Genomic DNA, 22224 nt, shown 5'->3' with positions numbered 1-22224 from the left:
GAACCATATGTAGAACCACCCCAATTCCACCACCAATACCCTCAAGAACTACCATCTCACTATTCTTACCAAGATGAATCACCTCCCATGTATGATAACTTTCAACCACAAAATAAATTCCCCTTTTTACCACAACCCTCTATGGAAGAATATCCATATCTATCAATCCAAGAGCAATATGATCCTACTTATACTAGCCAAGTGGAACAAAAGCCAATGGATTGTCTCAAAGAAGTAATGGATCGACTTCAAGCAATAATCCGTCAAAAGGAGCAAGAGGAAGCCCAAAAGAGACACGAAACTATCGAGGCTAATCTTGCCAAAATTAAAGCCGCCCTGGACTCACGGAACTCATGCAACAAGCAAAGCATCTCCACGAATGAATATGAAAAATCAACCGAAGAATGGAGTATGAAGGAGATTTTAGAATCCCAACATGAGGACAAGGAGATGGGGTATGTCTTGCAACAAGTGGAGGAGGAAGAGATTATTGAAGAAGAAGAAGTGGTTGAAGATTTAGAGGAAGTTAAACAAGAGGTGGATTTTAAGCTTGAGAACACTTCTACACCAAGTGATGTTGTTGATGATCTTGTGGAAGTTGTTGAACTTTCTTCCATTGAACTTGAAAATGATGTTGAGGAGGATAATGCGTAACCTCCAAGACATAGTATGAGTGATGAAAGATTGGAAGAGGTTGATCAAGAGATGGATTCAATCGTTGAGAATTTCTTATCTACAATTGAATCCTCTCCCATTGGGCTTGAAATTGAGATCAAGGAAGAAGATGCACAACCTCCCATGCCGTTGGTAAGCAATGAAGAAGAGATTGAATTGGAAGGAAGCTACCAAGAGAAAGAAGTTGAAATTGAAGAAGCTTGTAAAGAGGTTGAGATAATCAAAGAAGAGCACAAGGGAGTGGAACTTGCAAGACCATTGGAGACATCCCTTCCTAAGTCAGCATCCAATACAACATTCAAGTGGGTAAAACTCTTATCCCTAAGCTTTATTATCCCATTTGAATATGGTTTGCTTGAAAATGATGGTCAACTTAGAGCTCTTTGTGGATTAAGGAGTAAGAAAGAGTCATGTAGTGGTTGGAAACATCATTCTAGGTTCATTATGGTTGCATGCTCAAAGTTTGATTGCAAGGTTTGGTGTGGAGCTAAATTGCATGGGTCTAGGAGAATGTTTGGATGCTTACTTGAGAATTCTAAGGTCATGCCACCCAATTGGAATCATGATGATCAATTTGAAGATGGATGTCAAAACAAAGTGTGGGATCCCGGATCGCACAAGGAGAATCAAATTTGGGAGCCCATGGCTTGTGTGGAACTCCATCAAGGCTTGGAGTATCATCTTTGAAGACTAAAGCTTATTGGAGATTCAAGCATTGGTGGATGTTCAAGGATAGCTTCAAGCACAAGCCACCTTAAGAGGAGCTCCCCATAAGTCCAACTTAAGGACAATAAACAAAAGTGCTAGGTGGGAGACACCCCACCATGGTACACTCTTTTCATTTTTCTCTCTTTTGTACATATTAATAGAATTAGTTTAATTCCATGTTTTGTTTTGTTTATTGAGTTTATTCGGTAGTTTGATATGTTAAATAAGGTTTTAGGGTGTTGTGGTAGCTGTTCGGAGGTTCGGAAGGCTTGGTTTGGTGCAAGAACTTTGAAAAAATTTTGAAAAACAGAGCACCAACCCGCGCGTGCACGCACCTGGCGGGTACGCGTGCCTCAAGCATTTTTGACCATCCACGTGGACGCGCCATGTACGCGTACGCGTGGATGCAAAAATTCCACCCCCAACCAAAAAAACCCGAGAGTTAGGCCTACACTGTGCGAGCATTGGGCCTAAGGCACAAACCAACCCGCGCGTACGCGCACCTGGCGCGTACACGCCGTTGACTCTAATTGCGTAATGCACGCGTACGCAACCTGTGCGCGTGCGCGTTGATTGCGCTACCTGCGCTCCTGGTATATTTTCCAGAGAGTTGGGCCAATCCTGAGCTGACATTGTGCCCTGCGCCCAACCTAACCCGCGCGTGCGCGCACCTGGCGCGTATGCGCCCTTCGGCCAAACTGCACATCGGCGCGTAAGCGTGCATAACGCGTCCGCACCGGTAAAAAAAAATAGAAAAAAAAAGTTTTTTTTCTCATCTTCCATTTTCTTTTGTCCATTGCATTCGCATACTTCTATTCTTTGTATTTTCATTTTGTTTTTATAGCCTGTTTTTACTTTATTTTTTTCGAGTTTCTTATTTTAATAATGGTGTTGAATTCTCTTACTCAATTGTTGAGAATTTCTTGCATTATTTTGGTGCTTCATGACTTGTTTGATATTGATGGGTGATGAAACTTTTAAATCAATGTTTCATCTTTTATGACTCTTGTGTCCCTTGTGCATTGATATGAACTCATATTGTTTTTTGTGACCCACTTCTTCTTATTTTGACTTGATGCTCAACATGCTCTTCATGGTTTGACTTTACTCTTGCATCAAGTGTTAGTTAATATGCCTTAGCTTATATTTTTTTCTCACTCACATGTTGTAGCTACCATGTAGTGAGAACCTAACTCTTATTTGGCATTAGCCCTCGCCTATGTTCTATTTGCTTTGATATCTTTGTTGTAGGCTTAATTTTCTTTCTTTTTCTTTCCTTTTAGGTTGGCCACCGAAAGAGGAAAAGAAAAAGCTTCTAAATGGGGCAACAAACAAGTCCTTCCGCACAACCTTTTGGAGGAGCTCATCAATTGTAGCAACCCGTCCACCTTGCTCTTCTTTGCATGCACCAAGGACGGTGTAAATTTTTAAGTGTGGGGAGGTCGTCCGACCGATCTCCATGGGTAACAATTTTCTTTTTCAACACCAATTCTTGATTTTCTTTGTTAGTTAGTTGTTGCATTGCATGATAGGTTGCATGCTAGTTAGAAATTGTACGTATTTTACCACTTCTTTTTATGTTAGGACTACTTGGTTAGGGTGATGATTTTTTTTCCAAGAAAAATTGTTTTTAGGGCACTCTACCAATTTGAAAAAAAAATTTTGTGACAAACTTGCTTGAAGAATGTATTTTAGAACATGATTTTTGAGCTAAGAACACAAGCATGTGAATTTTGAGCCAAATTGTGTGGTTACATCTTATAACCACTTATTTCCATTCTTGTGTGCATTATTCTCTTTCTACAATTGTAATCCTTGATTTGTTTGATTCTTTATGTCCATTATTCCATGTATACATGCATTTATATGATTGAGGCCATCATTTCAGTTAGCTCACTTACCCAAATAGCCTACCTTTCATCAACCACTGTTAGCCAAATTTGAGCCTATTTAATCCCTTTTGTTCTTAATCTTATCACATCACTACCTCTAAGTGAAAAACAATAAATGCCCGTAATTTGGATCTTTGATTAGCTTAAGCTAGTGAGGGTGTGTATCATTTGGGAATGGGAAACTTGGGAATATTGGTTTAGGTAAAAGTGTGCTTTGTACTTTTATTGAGAATATTGGGAATTGGGTACATATTCATGCACTATATGTAAAACCATATACATTGATATGTTTGTATATACTTTGAAAAAAAATGATAAAGAAAAAGAAAAAAAACATATATATATATATATATATAAGAAAAAAAAGAGAAAAAGAAATAAAAAGGGGACAAAAATTCCCCAAGGTAAAGTTCAATAAAAATCAATGCATATGTGTGGTGAATTAAAAAGAATGCATGAGTATGTGGGAAAAAAAGTGGGAATCATGGGTAGCTAGGTTGTGTATTAGAATTGTATAGGTTGTTATATGTGTTTAGTGAGAGCTTAGGTTAATCAAAGATACAAATTTCAAGCTCACTTGACCATATGCATCCTTACCTTTACCCTAGCCCCATTACAACCTATGAATAAGTCCTCATGATGAATGTATGCATGCATTGAATTATTGTTGATTGTTAGATGAAAAATAAATCTTTGAAAGCATGAGTAGAAGAGAATTGAGTGATTGACCCTATACACTTGAGCGACTAGAGCGGATACACTTCCGATGAGGGTTCGATGCTCAATTCCTTGTTCCCGGCTTTCATGAGCTTTTTTCTTGCAAGTCTATTTGAACTTCATTTTGATATTTGAATTGGTAAGATTTATGAATCGTCATATGATCTTAGCCCCACTTATTCATATAATGTTCTGGGAAATTGATTTACTTTTAACCAAGTAGGTAGAATCATTTTGCAGTTAGTTGCATTCATATAGATAGGTGCATATAGTTTATTTGCATTGAATAAATGTTCATACCCTTTTTCTTGTCCTTCTTTATTCTTAGCATGAGGACATGCTTAGTTTAAGTGTGGGGAAATTTGATAAATCCCAATTTTACGGTTTATCTTGTGCTTAATTTGGGGGATTTTATCACCTTTTCTCATATTTATTTAATGAAATAGCATGGTTTTGCAATTCTCCCTTGATTTGTGCTTAAATGTGAAAACATGCTTTTTAGGCCCTTAAATTGGTGATTTTAACTCACCTTAGTTCTATTCGATGCCTTGATGTGTTTGTTGAGTGATTTTAGGTTCATAAGGCAAGTATAGGATGGAAGAAGTGAGGAGAAAAGCATGCAAAGTGGGAGAACTCATGAAGAAATGAAGGAACCGCAAAGATGTCAAGCCTGACCTCTTCGCACTCAATCGACCATAACTTGAGCTATAGATGTCCAAATGAGGCAGTTCTAGTTGTGTTAGAAAGCTAACATCTAGGGCTTCAAAATGATATAAAATTTGCCATAGTTGCATCGTGTTTAAGGCATTCATGCGCACTATACGCATGCGCACCGATGGAGTAATGTGGGTCCACTTTAAGCAACTCGTTGGGGGCGATTTCTAGCTCATTTTGGGCCCAATCCAACTCATTTCTGATGCTATTGACCCAAGGATTGAAGGTGGAATGAACCAAGTAGTCATAGTTTAGTTTTCACCATGTTTTAGGTTAGAATTCTAGAGAGGGAAGCTCTCCCTTCTCTCTAGAATTTAGGGTAGTTTATGTTAATCTCTCAAATTCATCTTTCAATTCTTGTTTTGATTTCAATTCTCTTTATATTTTAGTGTTCCATTGTCTTAATCTTCTTAGTTTCTCTTATTAGTTTCTTATTTTGCTCTCTTTTATGTTTATGAACAATTGTTAGATCTTGATTTTCTCTAATGAAATTTTATGTTTCCATATTTCTTTTATGTTGATCTTGATTGCTATTATTGATTTCTTGCTTATGCTAGTTATGGGTTTCCTTCAATTCTTGCATTTGGTGATGTTTATTTTTCTTGCATTCTAGGTGTTTGATAAAATGTTTCCTCTAGTTTTTGAGTAGTTTTCTTGACTCTTGGCCTAGGCTAAGGGAATTGAGTGACCTTGAGTCATTGGGTCTCATTGAATTGATAATTTGAGAACCCTTGGTGATCAATTTGATATCCATTGATACTAAACCACTACTAATCTAATTAGTAGATAGGTTGGGACTTATGGGTTGATGTGATCAAGCCTATTTGACGTACCTCAAGCTTAGGAGTAGATATTACGTACTTAAGGCTTTTGGAGGTAGACTTAATAGGTTGGCCTCTCATAATTATCAACATTTGGTTTGTAGACAAGGATGGTGATCTCAATTACCTATGTCTAGCCAAGAGTTCTTTTCCTTTATTTTATTAAGTTCTTATCATTTACTTTCTTGTCATTTATTTTCTTGCCAATTATCAAATCAAACCCCTTGCATCTTCATAGCGAATAATCATTCATTTCATTGCAATTCCTTGTGAGACGACCCAGAGTTCAAATACTTCGGTTAATTTTCATTGGTGGGGCTTGTACTTGTGACAACCAAAATTTTTGATTGGGAGGATTGTTTGTTGGTGTTGAACTATACTTGTAACGAGAATTAATTTTGTGAAATTCTATACCATCACACCAATTTTCACCTGGCTTATCCAAATCTCATATTTTGCCTATGCCAAGAGGCTAAGGTTCTGATCCAGGTAGACAATTTCATTTTAGTGGAAGGCCCAATCACCAAGCAGGTGATGGCGAGCACCAGGATACAAGAGGATCAACCCAAAAGAAAGGCACCTGAGCCTCCCTAAGAGATCCCCCCAATGGAGTATTGGGACCAGCTGAAGGTGTCTGTAATACACTTGCAGAGCACTTTAGATCAGCTCAGAGAGGAGTAGAAAGATCAGACTAGCATGATTTGTAAACTGATCAAGGAGCAAGAGAAGCAAGGGCGTGAGATAGAGGAGTTGAAGCGCCAGAAGCTCTCCCTTGAAGAGCCCAGCATCCCTTAACTTGAAGAGTCCAGAGCCCTTCAAAATGAAGAGCCCAGCGTCCCTCAAGTTGAAGATCCCAGCACCCCTCAAGCTGAAGGTTGTTGCATTTCAACTCTATGGCTATTCTAATTCTTGTTTCTCATATTTCTGTTATTCTAATTCCTATGTCTCACATTTAGGTTCATGATCACTAGTAGTATTTAAGTTTTTACTTTTTAGTTTACGTCTTTTAATTTTTAGGATTACATAAGCATTAGTAGTAATTAATTAGTTTTTATTTTTCCAATTAGATATAAATTATTCCTGTTATCATCATTAAACATGAATAAAATAGTAGATTTTTTTAGAAGAATTAAAGATGCATAAATTTTTGAGTTCTACAATAAAGAATAATCAATTATTTTGATGTGGTCGCATTGCTTTAGTTTCTAAATGCATGAATAAACAGTGCATATTTGAAGTTAGAATTTTATGATGCTGGCTCTTGAAAGAATGAAGAAAAAGAAAAAGTATTATTGATGATCTGAAAAATCCAAAATTTGATTCTTGAAGCAAGAAAAAGCAGCAAAAGAAAAAAAAAGCTTCGAAAAAAATGGCAAAAAAGAAAAGAAAATAGAAAAAGAAAGAAAAAGCCATTAGCTCTTTAAACCAAAAGGCAAGAGCAAAAAGTAGTAACCCTTTAAACCAAAAAGCAAAGGTAAAAGGATCCAAGGCTTTTAGCATCAGTGGTTAGGAGGGCCTCAAGGAAACAAAATCCTGGCCTAAGCGGCTCAACTAAGCTGTCCCTAACCATGTGCTTGTGGCGTGAAGGTTTCAAGTAAAAAGCTTGAGACTGAGCGGTTAAAGTCATGATCCAAAGCAAAAAGAGTGTGCTTAAGAACACTGGATGCCTCTATGTGGGAATTCTAGCGAAGCTGAATCACAATCTGAAAGGGTTCACCCAGGTAAAGTTTTTGTGGCATTTATGTATCCGATGGTAATACTGGAAAACAAAGTGCTTAGGGTCTCGGCTAAGACTCTGAAAGCTATATTCAAGAATAAAAAAGAAATGAACTAGGAGAATCAATAATATCATCTGGTTTCTAAGTTCCTAAAGATGCCAACCATTCTGAGTTTCAATGGATAGTGAGATGCCAAAACTATTCAGAAGCAAAAAGCTACTAAGTCCCGCTCATCTAATTGAAACTGAGCTTCATTGAAAACTTTGAGATTTATTGTATCTTACTCTTCTTTTTTATCCTACTATGTTTTTAATTTCTTGGGGACAAGCAACAGTTTAAGTTTGGCGTTATGATGAGCGAATATTTTATATGCTTTTTGGCATCATTTTCATATGGTTTTTAGCATATTTTGTTTAGTTTTCATTAAGTTTTTATAGGTTTTAGTGTTAAATTCACATATTTGGATTCTACTTTGAGTTTTTTTGTTTTTACGCAATTTCAGGTATTTTCTGGCTGAAATTGAGGAGCTGGAGCAAAAGTCTGATTCAGAAACAAAGAAAGCACTGCAGATGCTGTCCGGATCTGACCTCCTTGCACTCAGAAGAGCTTTTTTAGAGCTACAGAAGTCAAAATAGAGATTTCTCAAAAGCTATGGAAAGCTAACTTTCAGAGCTTTCCAGAAATGTATAATAGTACATACTTTTTATCATAATAGAAGGCCTAAAACTGGCATCCAACGCCCGCCTCTTGCCCCCTTTTTGGTGTCTAGCGCCCAAGGAGCAAAGCCCAGCGTCCAAAAGCCCAAAGAAGACCCCCTAGCCAACGTTCAACACCCTAGAGGCCTCCTAGCACGTGGATCTCATCAATGCTAAGCCCAAACACTCACCAAGTTGGCCCCAAAAGTGGATTTTAGCACTTAAAAGACTATTTTACCCTTACTAGTCGTTAGTTTAGTATTTAAGAAGTTTTTGACATAATCATATGGACTTCTGCACACCATATTCAAATTTTATCATTGTATTTCTTTCCAGTATGAGTTTCTAAACCTCCTAGGTTGAGGGGAGAAGCCTTGCTGAGTCTTATGAATTAATAAAAGTATTACTGTTTCTTCTTCGATCTGTGTTTGATTTATTTTTAAGATGCATACTCGTTCTTCAACATGGTGAATAGGATGATCAGTGACAATCAGCTCTGTTCATCATACTAAGATAAACATGCCTGACAAAAACTTGTGTCTACTTGAGTTCGTGTGAGTACTTTAGTGGAAAGCATTGAACTGCCAGCTTGATTATACATCTCTCAGACGGCTAATCCACGACTTTGTTGGGGACTTCTTGAGACACCAGTTCAGCCAATTTTCGGGGAGATTAGGGTCTATGTGGTAGAGGCTAGAACCCAAAGAAACAACATTCTCTGATCCGAAAGATTCGACCTTTTCTGTGGTGCTTTGAGTAGGATCATTAAAGAGAATGGACTGTACGAGCTTCACCCTCAATCAGAATGGATCCACACAAACCCTGGGGTTCAGATCTGGAGGAGTATTGACGACCTCTCAATAAAGGCATTGATCACATACAGCCTACCATTGAAGAAATCATTCACAAGCAAAGAAGACAGTAATGCCAGAGTTAATTCAGAAAATCAAAGAAACTCCAATCCTTGACCATATTCCTATTACTGATTCCATTCCAATTAACAAATACAAATTAAGAATAGTTTCCCCAACTTCTTGATTCACCTGGCTAAGACTTGCAAGATAACCATAGCTTGCTTCAAACCACAATCCTCGTGGGATTGACCCTGACTCGCTCAGGTATTACTTGGACGACCCAGTGCACTTGCTGGAACAACTGTACAAAGGTGTAGGGATTCGTGCACTAAGAACAAGATAGAAACAAGAAATTAAACCTAGATCTAAGAGAAATTAACCCAATCTTAACCTAATTCTAGAGAGAAAAAGGAGCTTCTCTCTCTAGAAACTACATAAAGCATGGTCCTAATCTAATCTAATTGCTCCTCCTTTGGCCCATCTTGAGTTCTGCATCAAATAGCTTCAAAAATGAGTTGGATTTGGGCCTAGGCAGCTCAGAAATCGCCCCCATTATTTTCGCTTAAATGAGGTCACATGCTGATTGTGACGCTTACGCATGGGTCACGCGTACGCGTCGTCTAGCTTTTTCATGTCATGCGTACGCGTCGCCTGGACGATGCACCTCTTCACACGTGCGTGTCTGTCACGCATGCGCGTCGCTCTGAATACTCCAAATGCTCATTTCTTCATGAATTCTCCACTTTGCATGCTTTTTCTCTTCACTTCTTCCATCCAATACTTGCCTTATGAATCTGAAATCACTCAACAAACATATCAAGGCATCGAATGGAATTAAAGTGAATTAAATTTAGCTATTTTAAGGCCTAAAAAGCATGTTTTCACACTTAAGCACAAATTTAGGGAGAATTATAAAACCATGCTATTTCATTGAATAAATGTGAGAAAATTTTATAAAACCCACTAAATTAAGTACAAAATAAACCACAAAATTGGGTTTATCAAGGGCCTAAAGGAATAAAATCCTGGCCTAAGTGGCTCAACCAAGTTGTCCCTAACCATGTGCTTGTGGGGTGAAGGTGTCAAGTAAAAACCTTGAGACTGAGTGGTTAAGGTCGTGGTCCAAAGCAAAAAGAGTGTGCTTAAGAACTCTAGACACCTCTATCTGGGGATTCTAGCAAAGCTGAATCACAATTCGAGAGGGTTCACCCATTTAAAGTATCTGTGGCATTTATGTATCCGGTGGTAATACTGGAAAACAAAGTGCTTAAGGTCACGGCTAAGAATCTGAAAGCTATATTCAAGAATCAAAAAGAAATAAACTAGGAGAATCAATAATATCATCTGGTTTCTAAGTTCCTAAAGATGCCAACCATTCTGAGTTTCAATGGATAGTCAGATGCCAAGACTATTCAGAAGCAAAAAGCTACTAAGTCCCGCTCATCTAATTGAAACTGAGCTTCATTGAAAACTCTGAGATTTATTGTATCTTACTCTTCTTTTTTATCCTACTGTGTTTTTAATTGCTTGGGGACAAGCAACAGTTTAAGTTTGGTGTTGTGATGAGCGGATATTTTATACGCTTTTTGGCATCATTTTCATTTGGTTTTTAGCATATTTTGTTTAGTTTTTATTAAGTTTTCATAGGTTTTAGTGTTAAATTCACATTTTTTTATTCTACTTTGAGTTTTTGTGTTTTTATGCAATTTCAGGTATTTTCTGGCTGAAATTGAGGAGTTGGAGCAAAAGTCTGATTCAGAAACAAAGAAAGCACTGCAGATGCTGTCCGGATTTGACCTCCTTGCACTCGAAAGAACTTTTCTGGAGCTATAGAAGTCCAAATGGAGCGTTCTTAACGGCTTTGAAAATATGACTTCCATAGCTTTCCAGCAATGTATAATAGTCCATACTTTGCTTCAGATTAGAAAGCCCAAAACTAGCGTCCGACACCAGCCTCCTAACCCCATTCAGGCGTCCAGAGCCCAAGTAGAAGACACCAGTGTTCAAACGCCTAGAGAGAACCACCTAGCCAGTGTTAAACACCTTAGAAGCCTCATAGCACATGGATCGCATCAAAGCTTAGTCCAAACACTCACCAAGTGAGCCCAGAAGTAGATTTTAGCACTAAAAGACTGTTTTACCCTTACTAGTCATTAGTTTAGTATTTAAGTCATTAGATTTACATATTCTACCAACTTTTACACTATTTTTCGTGTCACCATTGTATTTTCATGGACCGGATTTACACTATATCAAAATATAATAGATCCGTCTTTGGCAAGTATACCAAAGTATCGCCAAGTAAAAACTCACAGTAGAGCGAGGTCGAATCCCGCAGAAATTGATAGATTGAGCAACTTTAAATAATGGGTGAATTAGTCAAGATGACTAATAAGATTTGTTGAGTGCAGAATTCGAAATAACAGAAATGTAAATGACTTAAAGATAAAAGAAAGCTATAAAGTATAGAAAAGTAAATGACAAGAATGTAAAGTACTAGAACATAAATGACTGAATTGTAAATGGGGAATGGGTGATGGCAGAAATTAAAGAAAGCTATAAAGAATAGGGAAGATAAGAATAGGGGAAATTCATTGGGATTAGGAGATGTTGCTCTCTTTGTGTCAAATCTAGATCATCTCATCTTCAATCATACAACTCATTGACCTCTTGGCAATCATGATTGATTGAACCACAATTCCTTGGTGATTCAATCTCTCAAATCTTGATAATCAACCAATTCCTTGGTCTAATTGCTCATGAAGAGAGATAAGTTTGGTCCCTGATTATACCACACATCCTCTAGATCCAAATAATCGGTGGATTTCATGTCACCAGATCCAATGCCAAAACCCAGATCTACTCAAGTGTGATAAGGGATTTCAAGCATAGTTTCATGTTTCCTTTTTCAAGGTTCCCATGAAACCCAAATTGCGTTCAACCTCTTTTCCAAGATGATTGAACACTAGACTTGAGAAACAAAATTCCTTCTATCAAATCAAGGAGAAGATGAAGAGAAGAAGAAATTCACTATCATTAATCCATCAAGTACAACAGATCTCCCTCTCCCAATGAGAGGGAGTTTAGCTACCCATAAGTTAGAGAAAAGTACAAGAGATAGAAGAAGATGAAGTGAAGTAAAAACCACTACTAGCAAAACCCACTAACCAACTGATCAAAAACTTTTTCTTAGTATTCTCAGGGGGAATTTATACTACTCCTATAGCTAGAAAATGAAAATTACAAAAAGAAAAAGAAAATTACAATTAAAAATAAAAGGAAAACTCATTAAAATGCACCATGTGCTTGGCGTGTGAGCAGCGTGCCACACCCAGCTCCTCAGCTTGGCTTGGCGTGCCACGCCTGGCTCCTAAGTGGCACGCCTCCTTTGTTTAGCTAGCCTGGCATGCCACGCCTTCGAGCTCAAGTGGCACGCCTATTGTGACTTCTCCCTTCTTCCTCTCTGGATTCTTGAACTAGCGTGGCACGCCCAGAACTGGTGTGCCATGCCCTCAATGGACTCTTCAGCCTTCTTCTCTGGGAAATATACTTGGCGTACCACGTCGAGCAGTGGCGTGCCACGCCCTCAATAAGGCCTTCATTGTCTTCTCTGGAAAATATACTTGGCGTGTCACGCCCAGCAGTGGCGTGCCACGCCCTTAGTAATGCAAGATCAACCTTCTCTGGTCCAGTGAACTGGCGTGCCACGCCCAGTATTTAAGTGGCACGCCCCTGGTGCGAGCAAGTTTGGCATGCCATGCCCTAGTCATCAAGTGGCATGTCCCTGGTCATGTTGCCTTGGCGTGCCATGCCTAAAATCCAAAGTGGCATGCTCATTGATCTTCTTCCTTGGAGGCTTGTGCTGGCGTGCCACGCCTTCGATCTCAAGTGGCACACCCTTGTTGGGGTTGCATTCTTCCTCTTTAGACCAATGAACTGGCGTGCCACGCCTTCGATCTCAAGTGGCACGCCCATTATGGTGTTAAGCTCTTTTAGATTGGCGTGCCACACCTAGAACTCAAGTTGCACGCCCAGAATATGAACAAAGTTGGCGTGCCATGCCTCAAACATCAAGTGGCACACCCATGATGGTGAACCTTCCACTCCCCTCTGTTTATTTGAATGGGCATGCCACGCACTCAATCTGGCATGTCACGCCCCTTGTAGATGATGGGGTTGGTGTGCCATGCCCAGCCTGGCGTTCCTCGCCCCTTGTGGGTCTTCAAGAGTGCTCTCTGGAATGTATAGTTGGCATGCCACGCCTGGCCTTAGCGTGCCACGCACATAGTAAAGCTCCAAGAATGCTTCTCTGGAATTTATAGTTGGCGTGCCACGCCTGGCCTTGGCGTGCCACGCCCATAGTAAAGCTCCATAGGTTTTCCTCTGGGATTGTTAACTGGCGTGCCACACCTATTGGCTGGCGTGCCACGCCTATTCAGTTTGTTGGCGTTTGCACCAAGTGGCACTGATAAACCACTATTTTATGGTTTGTAATGTGTTTAATTGTGTGGTTTTATCATGATCTTTACCCACTTATTCATATGATTAGCATGCATTTATATTTCCTTCCTAAAATTATTACATGATTGAAAACTTGCTTCCTAGAGACTTTTAATTATGTATTTTAATTCTCCTTTATTCCATTCAATGCCGTGATCTGTGTATTAAGTGTTTCAGGCTTTATAGGGCATGAATGAGTTAGAGATTGGAAAGGAAGCTGGCAAAACTGGAAGGAACACAAGAAATTAAAGAGATGACCAGCGAGAAGTGACGCGGCCACATGGCTCACGCGACCGCGTGGATTGGAATAGCACAAGTGACGCGGAGGCGTGGATGACACGCCCGCGTGGTAAAGCAAAACGCCGCATGACGCGTCCGCATGAATGACGCGATCGCGTGACATGCACGATCTGCATAATCTGCAGAATTCGCTGGGGGCGATTTTGGGCCCTGTTTTGACCCAGATTTCGGCCCAGAAAAACAGACTAGGGCCAGAGGACATGCAGAAACCAAAAATAACATTCATTCTACACAGTTTTAGTTTTTTAGATCTAGTTTTACTCCTCTTCTAGGTTTTCTCTCTACACATTCATAGTTCTTAGGATTTTTATTTTCTATTATTCTTTGCATTGGGATATAGAGAAGAGTTATTACCTCATCAAGACTTCGTCATTCTAGTTCGTTTTCTTTACTTGGCTTTACTCTTCCATGTCCTTTAATTTACTCAATTTTACTATTGGATTATTTTAGAATTTATTAATACAAGAGTTACTTTTATTTTTAATTGATTCCTTTGAGTTTATTTATCATGTCTTTCTTTAATTCCCTTTCCTATGTTATGTGTTCTATATTCACAATGAGCGAGTAGTCCCCTAACTTGATGGGGAGTTGATTGAAAGGAACCCTTGAGTGGAATACTCAAAAGAGAGATTGTAATTGGGTTTACTGTTGGATGGCTCTCTAGTCACTAACGCCAGTCCTTCCAAGTAAGAGGATTGGGACTTGTGAGTAGAAACATCATTCCAACTTATTTGACTTTCCCTTATTTAGTAAGGGATAACTAAACAGAACGACCTTCAATTATCAATTAATCTTGAGAGTACTGCAACAAGAATAGGGCTTCCAACTAATCTACTCCCAGTCAAGGCTTTTATTTAAATTACTTAATTTCCCCAATTTAATTTCCTGTTTATTCAACTCAAACTCTTTCTGAAAATATCTGATTAATAAAATAGCACACCTTTCTGCAACTCGTTGGGAGACGACCTGGGATTCATACTCCCAGTATTTTAATTTTAATTTTTGTGACAACCCTTCTAAATTGATAAGCAGAATTCTGGTTGGTTAAGAACTATACTTGCAACGCATATTTACAACAATTCTTGACTCGCCAATTTCTGCCACGTCAATTTTTGGCGCCGTTGCCGGGGAGTTGTAATAGAGTGCTAAAGTTATTAATTGGATTTTATTTATTTGCATTTTATTCTATCTTGCTACCATGAGCTGCTTGTTTCTTTTGTTAGATGACGCGTTCACTTCCTGATCCAAGCTTGCTAGTATTCGATCCTGAGATTGAAAGAACTATTTCACGAATAAGGCAAGCTCAGTGTCGGTTAGTCCTCTCTGAGGGCGGATTTGAAACGTCACTTGAGAAAGAAACCAGCACCCGTTCTACTGATTTGGCTGATTTACGTGCAGGTAACATGGCAGCAGCTAGGAGAGTTACTATCCAGGAGGCTGGAGCCCCTGATTTTACAATGCAACCATTTCAAGCGCATCACCCAGCGGTGGCTACAGACTTTGAAATAAAGACCGCACTGCTCAATTTGATGCCCAAGTTTCATGGCTTGCCTGCTCAAGAGCCTATCAAGCACCTGAGAGATTTTCAAGCAGCTTGTTCTACTGTCAGGCATGATGGTGCAGATGAAACTTCAATTTTGATGAAAGCTTTCCCGTTTTCTCTTGAGAGGAAGGCAAGAGAGTGGTACTACACTCAACCAGCAACAACTGTATCCAACTGGGATACACTGAGAAGAGAATTCTTAGAAAAATTCTTTCCAGCTGAAGTTACTGATAAACTGAGGAAAGACATTTCCATGATTGTTCAGGATGAATCTGAGACTCTCTATGAATACTGGAAGCGCTTCAATAATCTTCTGGAAGTATGCCCCCACCATATGATTGAGAAGATAGTATTACCCGGTTACGTCACACATGGCATGAGGCCCCAAGATAAGACCACATTGGAAAGTGCTAGCAATGGGTCTATGAAAAAGTACAAGACCACTGATGAGGCATGGCAATTGATCAGCGACTTAGCTGAATCTACTCAGAATCACAGGCAAAAACAAGGCCGTTCAAAAGCCTTTGTCTATATATGATATTTTGAGGCTCCCTCCCTTAAAAAGGTCGGCAGCTCGTTTTGTGTTAGCAGTTAAGAGCATTATTACAGTGGTTGGAGTTGCTGATGATGTATTAGTGGGCATTAAAGGACTCACATTCCCTACTAATTTTTATATTCTGGAGATGCCCCAAAATGACTCAAAGAAGCCATTATCAATCCTACTTGGAAGACCATTCCTGAAGACATCTAAGTTCAAATTGGATGCTTTTTCAGGAACATACTCTTTTGAAATAGATGGCCGAATAGTAAGTTTCAATCTTAAAGGAGTTATGAAGCACCCTTCAGAAGATTATTCTATCTTCCAGTGTGACATTATAGATGAAACCGTGGCTGAAGTTCACCAGGAGGAGTTAGAAGAGAAGCACACAGGACAAGGTCCAAGTGTGGGGACATTCTCAGAGGACAATGACAATGCTTTCCCATTGTTGCCAGCTCCAAACAACCCAGAGCCTGACCATGACCAGAAGTTAGAATTAAAACCCCTTCCTCCACATCTCAAATATGCTTACCTTGAGGACAAGCAACAGTGTCCAGTTATCATTGCAAGGGAACTCACTTCTCAATAAGAAGAGCAGTTACTAAGTGTGCTGAGGAGGCACAAGAAGGCAATTGGATGGAGTTTGGCAAATATAGTAGGCATCAACCCTCAAGTATGTGAGCACAGAATATTTTTAGAAGAGGGAGCAAGACCCGTTCGTCAACCCCAAAGAAGACTGAACCCCACTATCTTAGAGGTTGTCAAAAAGAAAGTGACCAGACTACTGGAGGTAGATATCATCTATCTATCTCAGACAGTGAATGGGTAAGCCCAGTACAAGTAGTGCCAAAGAAGTCTGGAGTCACTACAGTGAAAAATGAGCATGGAGAGCTGATAGCAACCAAAGTACAGAACGCTTGGAGGGTCTGCATTGACTACAGACGCCTCAACCAAGCAACCCGTAAGGATCACTATCCTCTTCCATTCATTGATCAAATGCTGGATCGCCTGTCAGGTAAATCACATTATTGTTTTCTAGATGGTTACACAGGTTATTTCCAGATTCATATAGCTCCTGAGGATCAGGAAAAGACTACTTTTACATGTCCTTTTGGGACTTATGCTTACAAGAGAATGCCCTTTGGCTTGTGTAATGCACCAGCTACCTTCCAAAGGTGCATGATGAGTCTTTTCTCTGATCTAATTGAGGACTGTATGGAAGTTTTTATGGATGATTTTAGTGTTTATGGTGATTCCTTTAGCCTTTGCTTAGATGGATTATCTAGAGTATTAGATAGATATGTCAGTACAAACCTTGTATTAAATTTTGAAAAATGTCACTTTATGGTTAAACAAGGGATTGTACTAGGACATGTTGTGTCTAATACTGGTATTTCTATAGATCCAGCAAAGGTGGATGTTATTTCTAGTTTACCTTACCCCTCTTCTGTGAGGGAAGTCCGCTCGTTCCTTGGCCATGCAGGTTTTTACAGGAGATTCATTAAGGACTTCAGTAAGGTAGCACTTCCCTTATCCAGACTACTACAGAAGGATATTGAGTTCGAGTTCAGTGAAGATTGTAAACAAGCGTTTGATAAGCTGAAGATCGCCCTGACTCAAGCTCCAATTGTGAGAGGACCAGACTGGAGCCAGCCATTCGAAATAATGTGCGACGCTTCTAACCCATGCAGTAGGAGCAGCATTGGCTCAGCGTGAAGGTAAGGATCCTTTTGTTATTGCTTATGCGTCTAAAACTCTAGATGCAGCACAATCCAATTACACTACTACTGAGAAAGAGCTTCTTGCTATTGTTTTTGCTCTGGATAAATTCTGAGCCTATTTACTTGGTACGAAGGTAGTAGTGTACTCAGACCACACATCTCTAAAGTATCTGTTAGCTAAAAAGGAGTCCAAACCAAGGCTTATACGTTGGATACTGCTATTACAAGAATTTGATTTAGAAATTAAGGATAGGAGTGGTAACCAGAATTTAGTGGCAGACCACTTAAGTCGCCTTGAGCACATTTCAGATGACCCCACTCCTATAGCTAATAATTTCCCATTTGATAACCTGCAAGCAATATCTGAGGTAGTCCCTTGGTATGCACCTGTAGCTAATTATCTAGTTAGCCGCACCTTTCTTCCAAACTTTTCTAAGCATCAAAGAGACAAGCTGAAAAGCGAGTCTAAATATTATATATGGGATGACCCATATTTATGGAGATGTGGTGCTGACCAGGTAATTAGACGGTGTGTTCCTCAATCAGAATTCCAATCCATCTTAGAGGCCTGTCACTCATCTGAGAGTGGAAGACATTTTGGCCCTCAAAGAAAAGCTAGAAAAATCTTAGACTGTGGATTCTGGTGGCCTACACTTTTTAGAGACGCTGCTAAATTTTGTAGATCTTGTTTCCCATGCCAAAAATTTGGTAATATATCCAGGAGGGATGAGATGCCTCAACAAATTATGCTTTTCTGTGAAATTTTTGACGTTTGGGGCATTGACTTCATGGGTCTATTTCCAAATTCTAATGGTTATTTTTATATATTGTTAGCTGTGGATTATGTTTCCAAATGGGTGGAAGCAATTCCTACCCGCACTGATGATGCTAACACTGTTGTTTCCTTTGTGAGAAACCACATTATTTGTCGTTTTGGATCACCACGAGCAATCGTGAGCGATCAAGGCACCCATTTTTGTAACAAGAGACTAACAGGATTAATGAAGAAGCATGGAATAATTCATAAGGTTGCAACAGCATACCATCCCTAGACTAATGGGTAAGCCGAGGTGTCAAACAGAGAGATAAAGAGTATCTTGCAGAAGATAGTCAAACATCATAGAAGAGATTGGAGCACCAGGCTACAAGATGCACTTTGGGCGTACAGAACCACATACAAGACACCCATTGGGATGAGTCCTTTCTCCTTAGTCTATGGAAAGGCTTGTCATCTCCCTGTTGAAGTCGAGCACAAAGCCTTTTGGGCAGTAAAGGAGTGCAACATGGGAATTGAGGAAGCCGGAGCTGAAAGAAAATTGCAACTGCAAGAATTGGAAAGCATTCGCCTAGAAGCTTATGAGAATTCAAGACTATACAAGGAGAAGATGAAGGCTGTACATGATCAGCACATTAAGAGAAAAGAGTTTCAACCTGGAGACTTAGTCCTCCTTTACAAATCTCGACTGAGGCTCATGCCAGGCAAGTTAAGATCAAGATGGGATGGTCCATACAGAGTAGAGAAGGCCGAACCATACGGAGTTTATCACCTAAGCCATCCTTCCAGCTCTGAACTTATAAAAGTTAATGGACATCATTTAAAGCTGTACCATGGAGAGCGGATGCAGAAAAACAAGGAGCTCGAGATCTTCCTCTTGGAAGATCCTCACATAGCCGAAGAGTGAGCTAATGGAGCGTCCAACTTACGGACGTTAAAGCAAAGTGCTAGGTGGGAGACAACCCACCATTGTATGATCGTTCTTTTCTTTATTTTTAGTTTTTCTATTTAATAACTCTTCTCTTTCTTAGTACATTTCGTGCATTTGTATTTACATACTTTTATTTAAAAAAAAAGGGTTACACGACGCGACCGCATCATTGACGCGTCCGCGTCGCAAGGAAATGGGAGAAAATAAAAACAAACAGAAAGTCACGCATGAGCGTGGCTGGAGGCGTGCCAATGGCACAAATTGCCCCACGCGACCGCGTCGCCAACGCGTCCACGTCACATGGGAATATTGGCCTCCCGCGCAACCGCGTGACCAACGCGGCCGCGTGCCCTAGAATTCGACGTCAAAAGGGTGCACGACCGAAAGTTGTGCTAGAGTGGTGCTGGATTGGTGCTGAAAGCACAATCCTTCCCACGCGGCCGCGTGACCGACGCGACCGCATCATATCCTTCTAATGGCCACTCACGCGATCGCATGCCCCACGCGATCGCATCACCCAATATTTGGCAATTAATGATTTTGAACAGAGAGTTGTGCGAGTGCGAGGCTGCCCTCACGCCAGTGGCATAAAACGGGTCACGCGACCGCGTGACCGACGCAACTGCGTCAATCAGTATCAGCGCAAGTCGTGCGACTGCGTGCCCCACGCGACCGCGTCGATTGCACCGCACAGCTTCCCTGATTTGGCACTGATCTTATCTTTTTCTCCTCAAATCCTATTTTCTCTTTTCCCTCCTTATTTCTGCTCCCTCCCTTCTTCCTTCTTCCTTCTTTCTCACTTTTTACACCCTCACTCTCTCCCTCTCTCCCCCATTAACAAGGTTTTCTTTTTCTTCTTCTCTCCTTACTTTTCTATTTTTCTTCTTATTTTTCTATGTTATCTTGTTTTCTTTTCTTTTTACTTTCATTATTCATACTTTTTTCCTTTCTACTTGGTGTTAGATATTTATTTGAGTCATTATTTCTCACTATATGCTTGTGGATTGTTCTAAATTTGTTTGGCAATTATATATTACTTTTTAAAGGGTTGCTTGCATGTTCAATTTAATACTTTCCATACATTATTTCACCATTCATGCTATGTGTTTGTGAAAAATCCCATATGGCATTTTGCACTTTTCTCCGTTATCCTACTCTATTATTAAATGCCCGTTTTTCATAAAATCCCTTTTATATTTTATTCGTTATAAATAATTGTCAATACAAACGTGATGGTTTGTTACGAGTGATGCTTGATCTATGCTACTCATGCCTTTGCCAGCATGCTAATAAACCCCTTGCATTCACTTGTCATCATATGCACTAACTATTTTCCATTGATGACTTTTCACATGTAGTCATGACCATGTGTTAACATCATTTACCTTTTACTGTGCATTCATAACCACCCTTTTCCGTTCTCTTCCTTGCTCTATCTCTTTGAATTTAATTTACTTTCTCTTCCCTTTTTCAGAATGGCCACCAAGAAAGGAAAAGAGAAAGCTACTCCCAAATTCACAGCAAGAAGAGGACAAAAAGAGCATTAGTGGCAGAACCCTCTTCAACTGCAATTAAACCCTCAACAAAGAGACTTAAGAGGATTATGAAGGTTGATGATAAAGAAAAAGCCTTCCCAATAAAGGACACTGCACGATTTCCCAATCGCTACTGTGAGCAGATGTTTCCCATCTTGGCAGAAAGGAGCTACAACAACGAATACCTTTTTCTCCTCCCAAACCATATTGCTACCTTTGTTGAGCCGCAAATTGCACAAAGACAATGGGATTTCTTACAGAGACAGCCGAGGCAGGTCAATCTTTCTTGGGTAGTCGAGTTCTACTCCAACTTCCACCTGCCAACCCTGCCGTTTGTCTTTGTCCATCAGAAGCAAGTCCCCATTACAGAAGAGGCCATTCAAAAAGCTCTAGGTCTTCCCCATATTCTAGAAGGTTTGGATGCCTTTCAAGAAGCCGCACTCAAGCGCCAGATGTACCAATTTGACTGGGATGCCGTTCTCAGAGTTATCGCACTACCTGGCAGCCGATGGATCTACGGATACCATCGTATCTGCCCTAAGGAAATTTTGGCTTCGGCACTTACCTTGGAGGCTCGCGTATGGGCACAGATCATGTCCCATTACATCTTTCCGAGCACCCACGAGTCCTCCTTCACTACGGACATGGCCGTTCTACTATGGTGCATCCTTACAGACCAGCCTCTGAACCTACCAAGACACATCCGGAATGCCATGGGATACGTACAAATCGCGGGCAACTTACCATTTCCCGCCTTGGTCTCAGATCTCGTCTCAGCAGCCGGAGTCTCCTTCAGAGCTGGGGACACCAAAGCCATACTTCCACGGGATGACCAATATGTCCCTAATGGGAAATATATCAGACCTTCAGTAGCCACTACAAGCCGGCCCACTGAACCAGCTCAGGACATTCCTCCTTCCGTACCACAAGCACCTACCACAGACCAACTGCTCTATCAGATACTCGAAAGGTTGGATCGGCAGGAACACAAAGCTAAGATGAGAGAGCGCCGTAACAAGCACCGATTCACATACCTCAAGGAGCTGATCATGGGAAAATTCAAGGACTCAGACACCCCGGACTCTACTTCCTTTACCAACACAGGGAGCCATGATGGTCCCGACTGTGGAGATACTGCTACCAGCCCACCCCTGTTCCTGACAGATGGCACCGAGGACGGTGCAAAGCCTTAAGTGTGGGGAGGTCGGTCAGTACCGGACTTCCGGAGGTAATTTTTCTTCACTAAACACCAATAAATTAGGATATTTAGTTTGTTTTTCTTTTATAGAATAGGATAAATTGTATAGTAATAGATTAGTTGCATGCATGTTCTACTAGATTGAAAAGACAATAAGTTTCTTCTAAGACTCTATTTTTGGAACAAAATTTCACTAATTTTAATTAAATTTTTATGTTAAATTTGCTTGAAGTTGTATTTGGAACATGATTTTTGAGCTAAAGAACACACAACTTGTGAGATTTGAGCCTTTATGCATGGTTACATTATTTAACCATAATTATTTTATTCTTATGTGTTTACTTCTCTGTGATTGTAATTTATATTTTGTTTCATTCTATATGTCCAAT

General features: G+C 40.0%; 1 protein-coding gene and 1 non-coding gene across 2 annotated transcripts; one reads left to right on the top strand and one right to left on the bottom strand.

Annotated features, from left to right (window-relative positions):
* Window positions 1-15369: 15369 nt before the first annotated feature.
* LOC148544684 (small nucleolar RNA R71) lies at window positions 15370-15477 on the bottom strand. Its single transcript, XR_015901737.1, has one exon. It is a non-coding gene; the product is annotated as a small nucleolar RNA R71 (small nucleolar RNA).
* A 5753-nt stretch (window positions 15478-21230) lies between these two features.
* LOC148544683 (uncharacterized) lies at window positions 21231-21830 on the top strand. Its single transcript, XM_088498476.1, has one exon. It carries the CDS (start codon window positions 21231-21233, stop codon window positions 21828-21830), a length of 600 nt encoding a protein of 199 aa, XP_088354602.1.
* The last annotated feature ends 394 nt before the right edge of the window (window positions 21831-22224 follow it).

Source organism: Arachis ipaensis, chromosome B9 (genome assembly GCF_059453495.1).
Source record: "Arachis ipaensis isolate K30076 ecotype BB chromosome B9, ASM5945349v1, whole genome shotgun sequence".
NCBI classification, from domain to species: domain Eukaryota; kingdom Viridiplantae; phylum Streptophyta; class Magnoliopsida; order Fabales; family Fabaceae; genus Arachis; species Arachis ipaensis.
This window is presented reverse-complemented; position numbering and strand designations above follow the sequence as displayed.

Coding starts and splice junctions, on each gene's coding strand:
- LOC148544683 (XM_088498476.1), top strand. CDS start 21,231: ATGTCCCATTACATCTTTCCGAGCACCCACGAGTCCTCCTTCACTACG.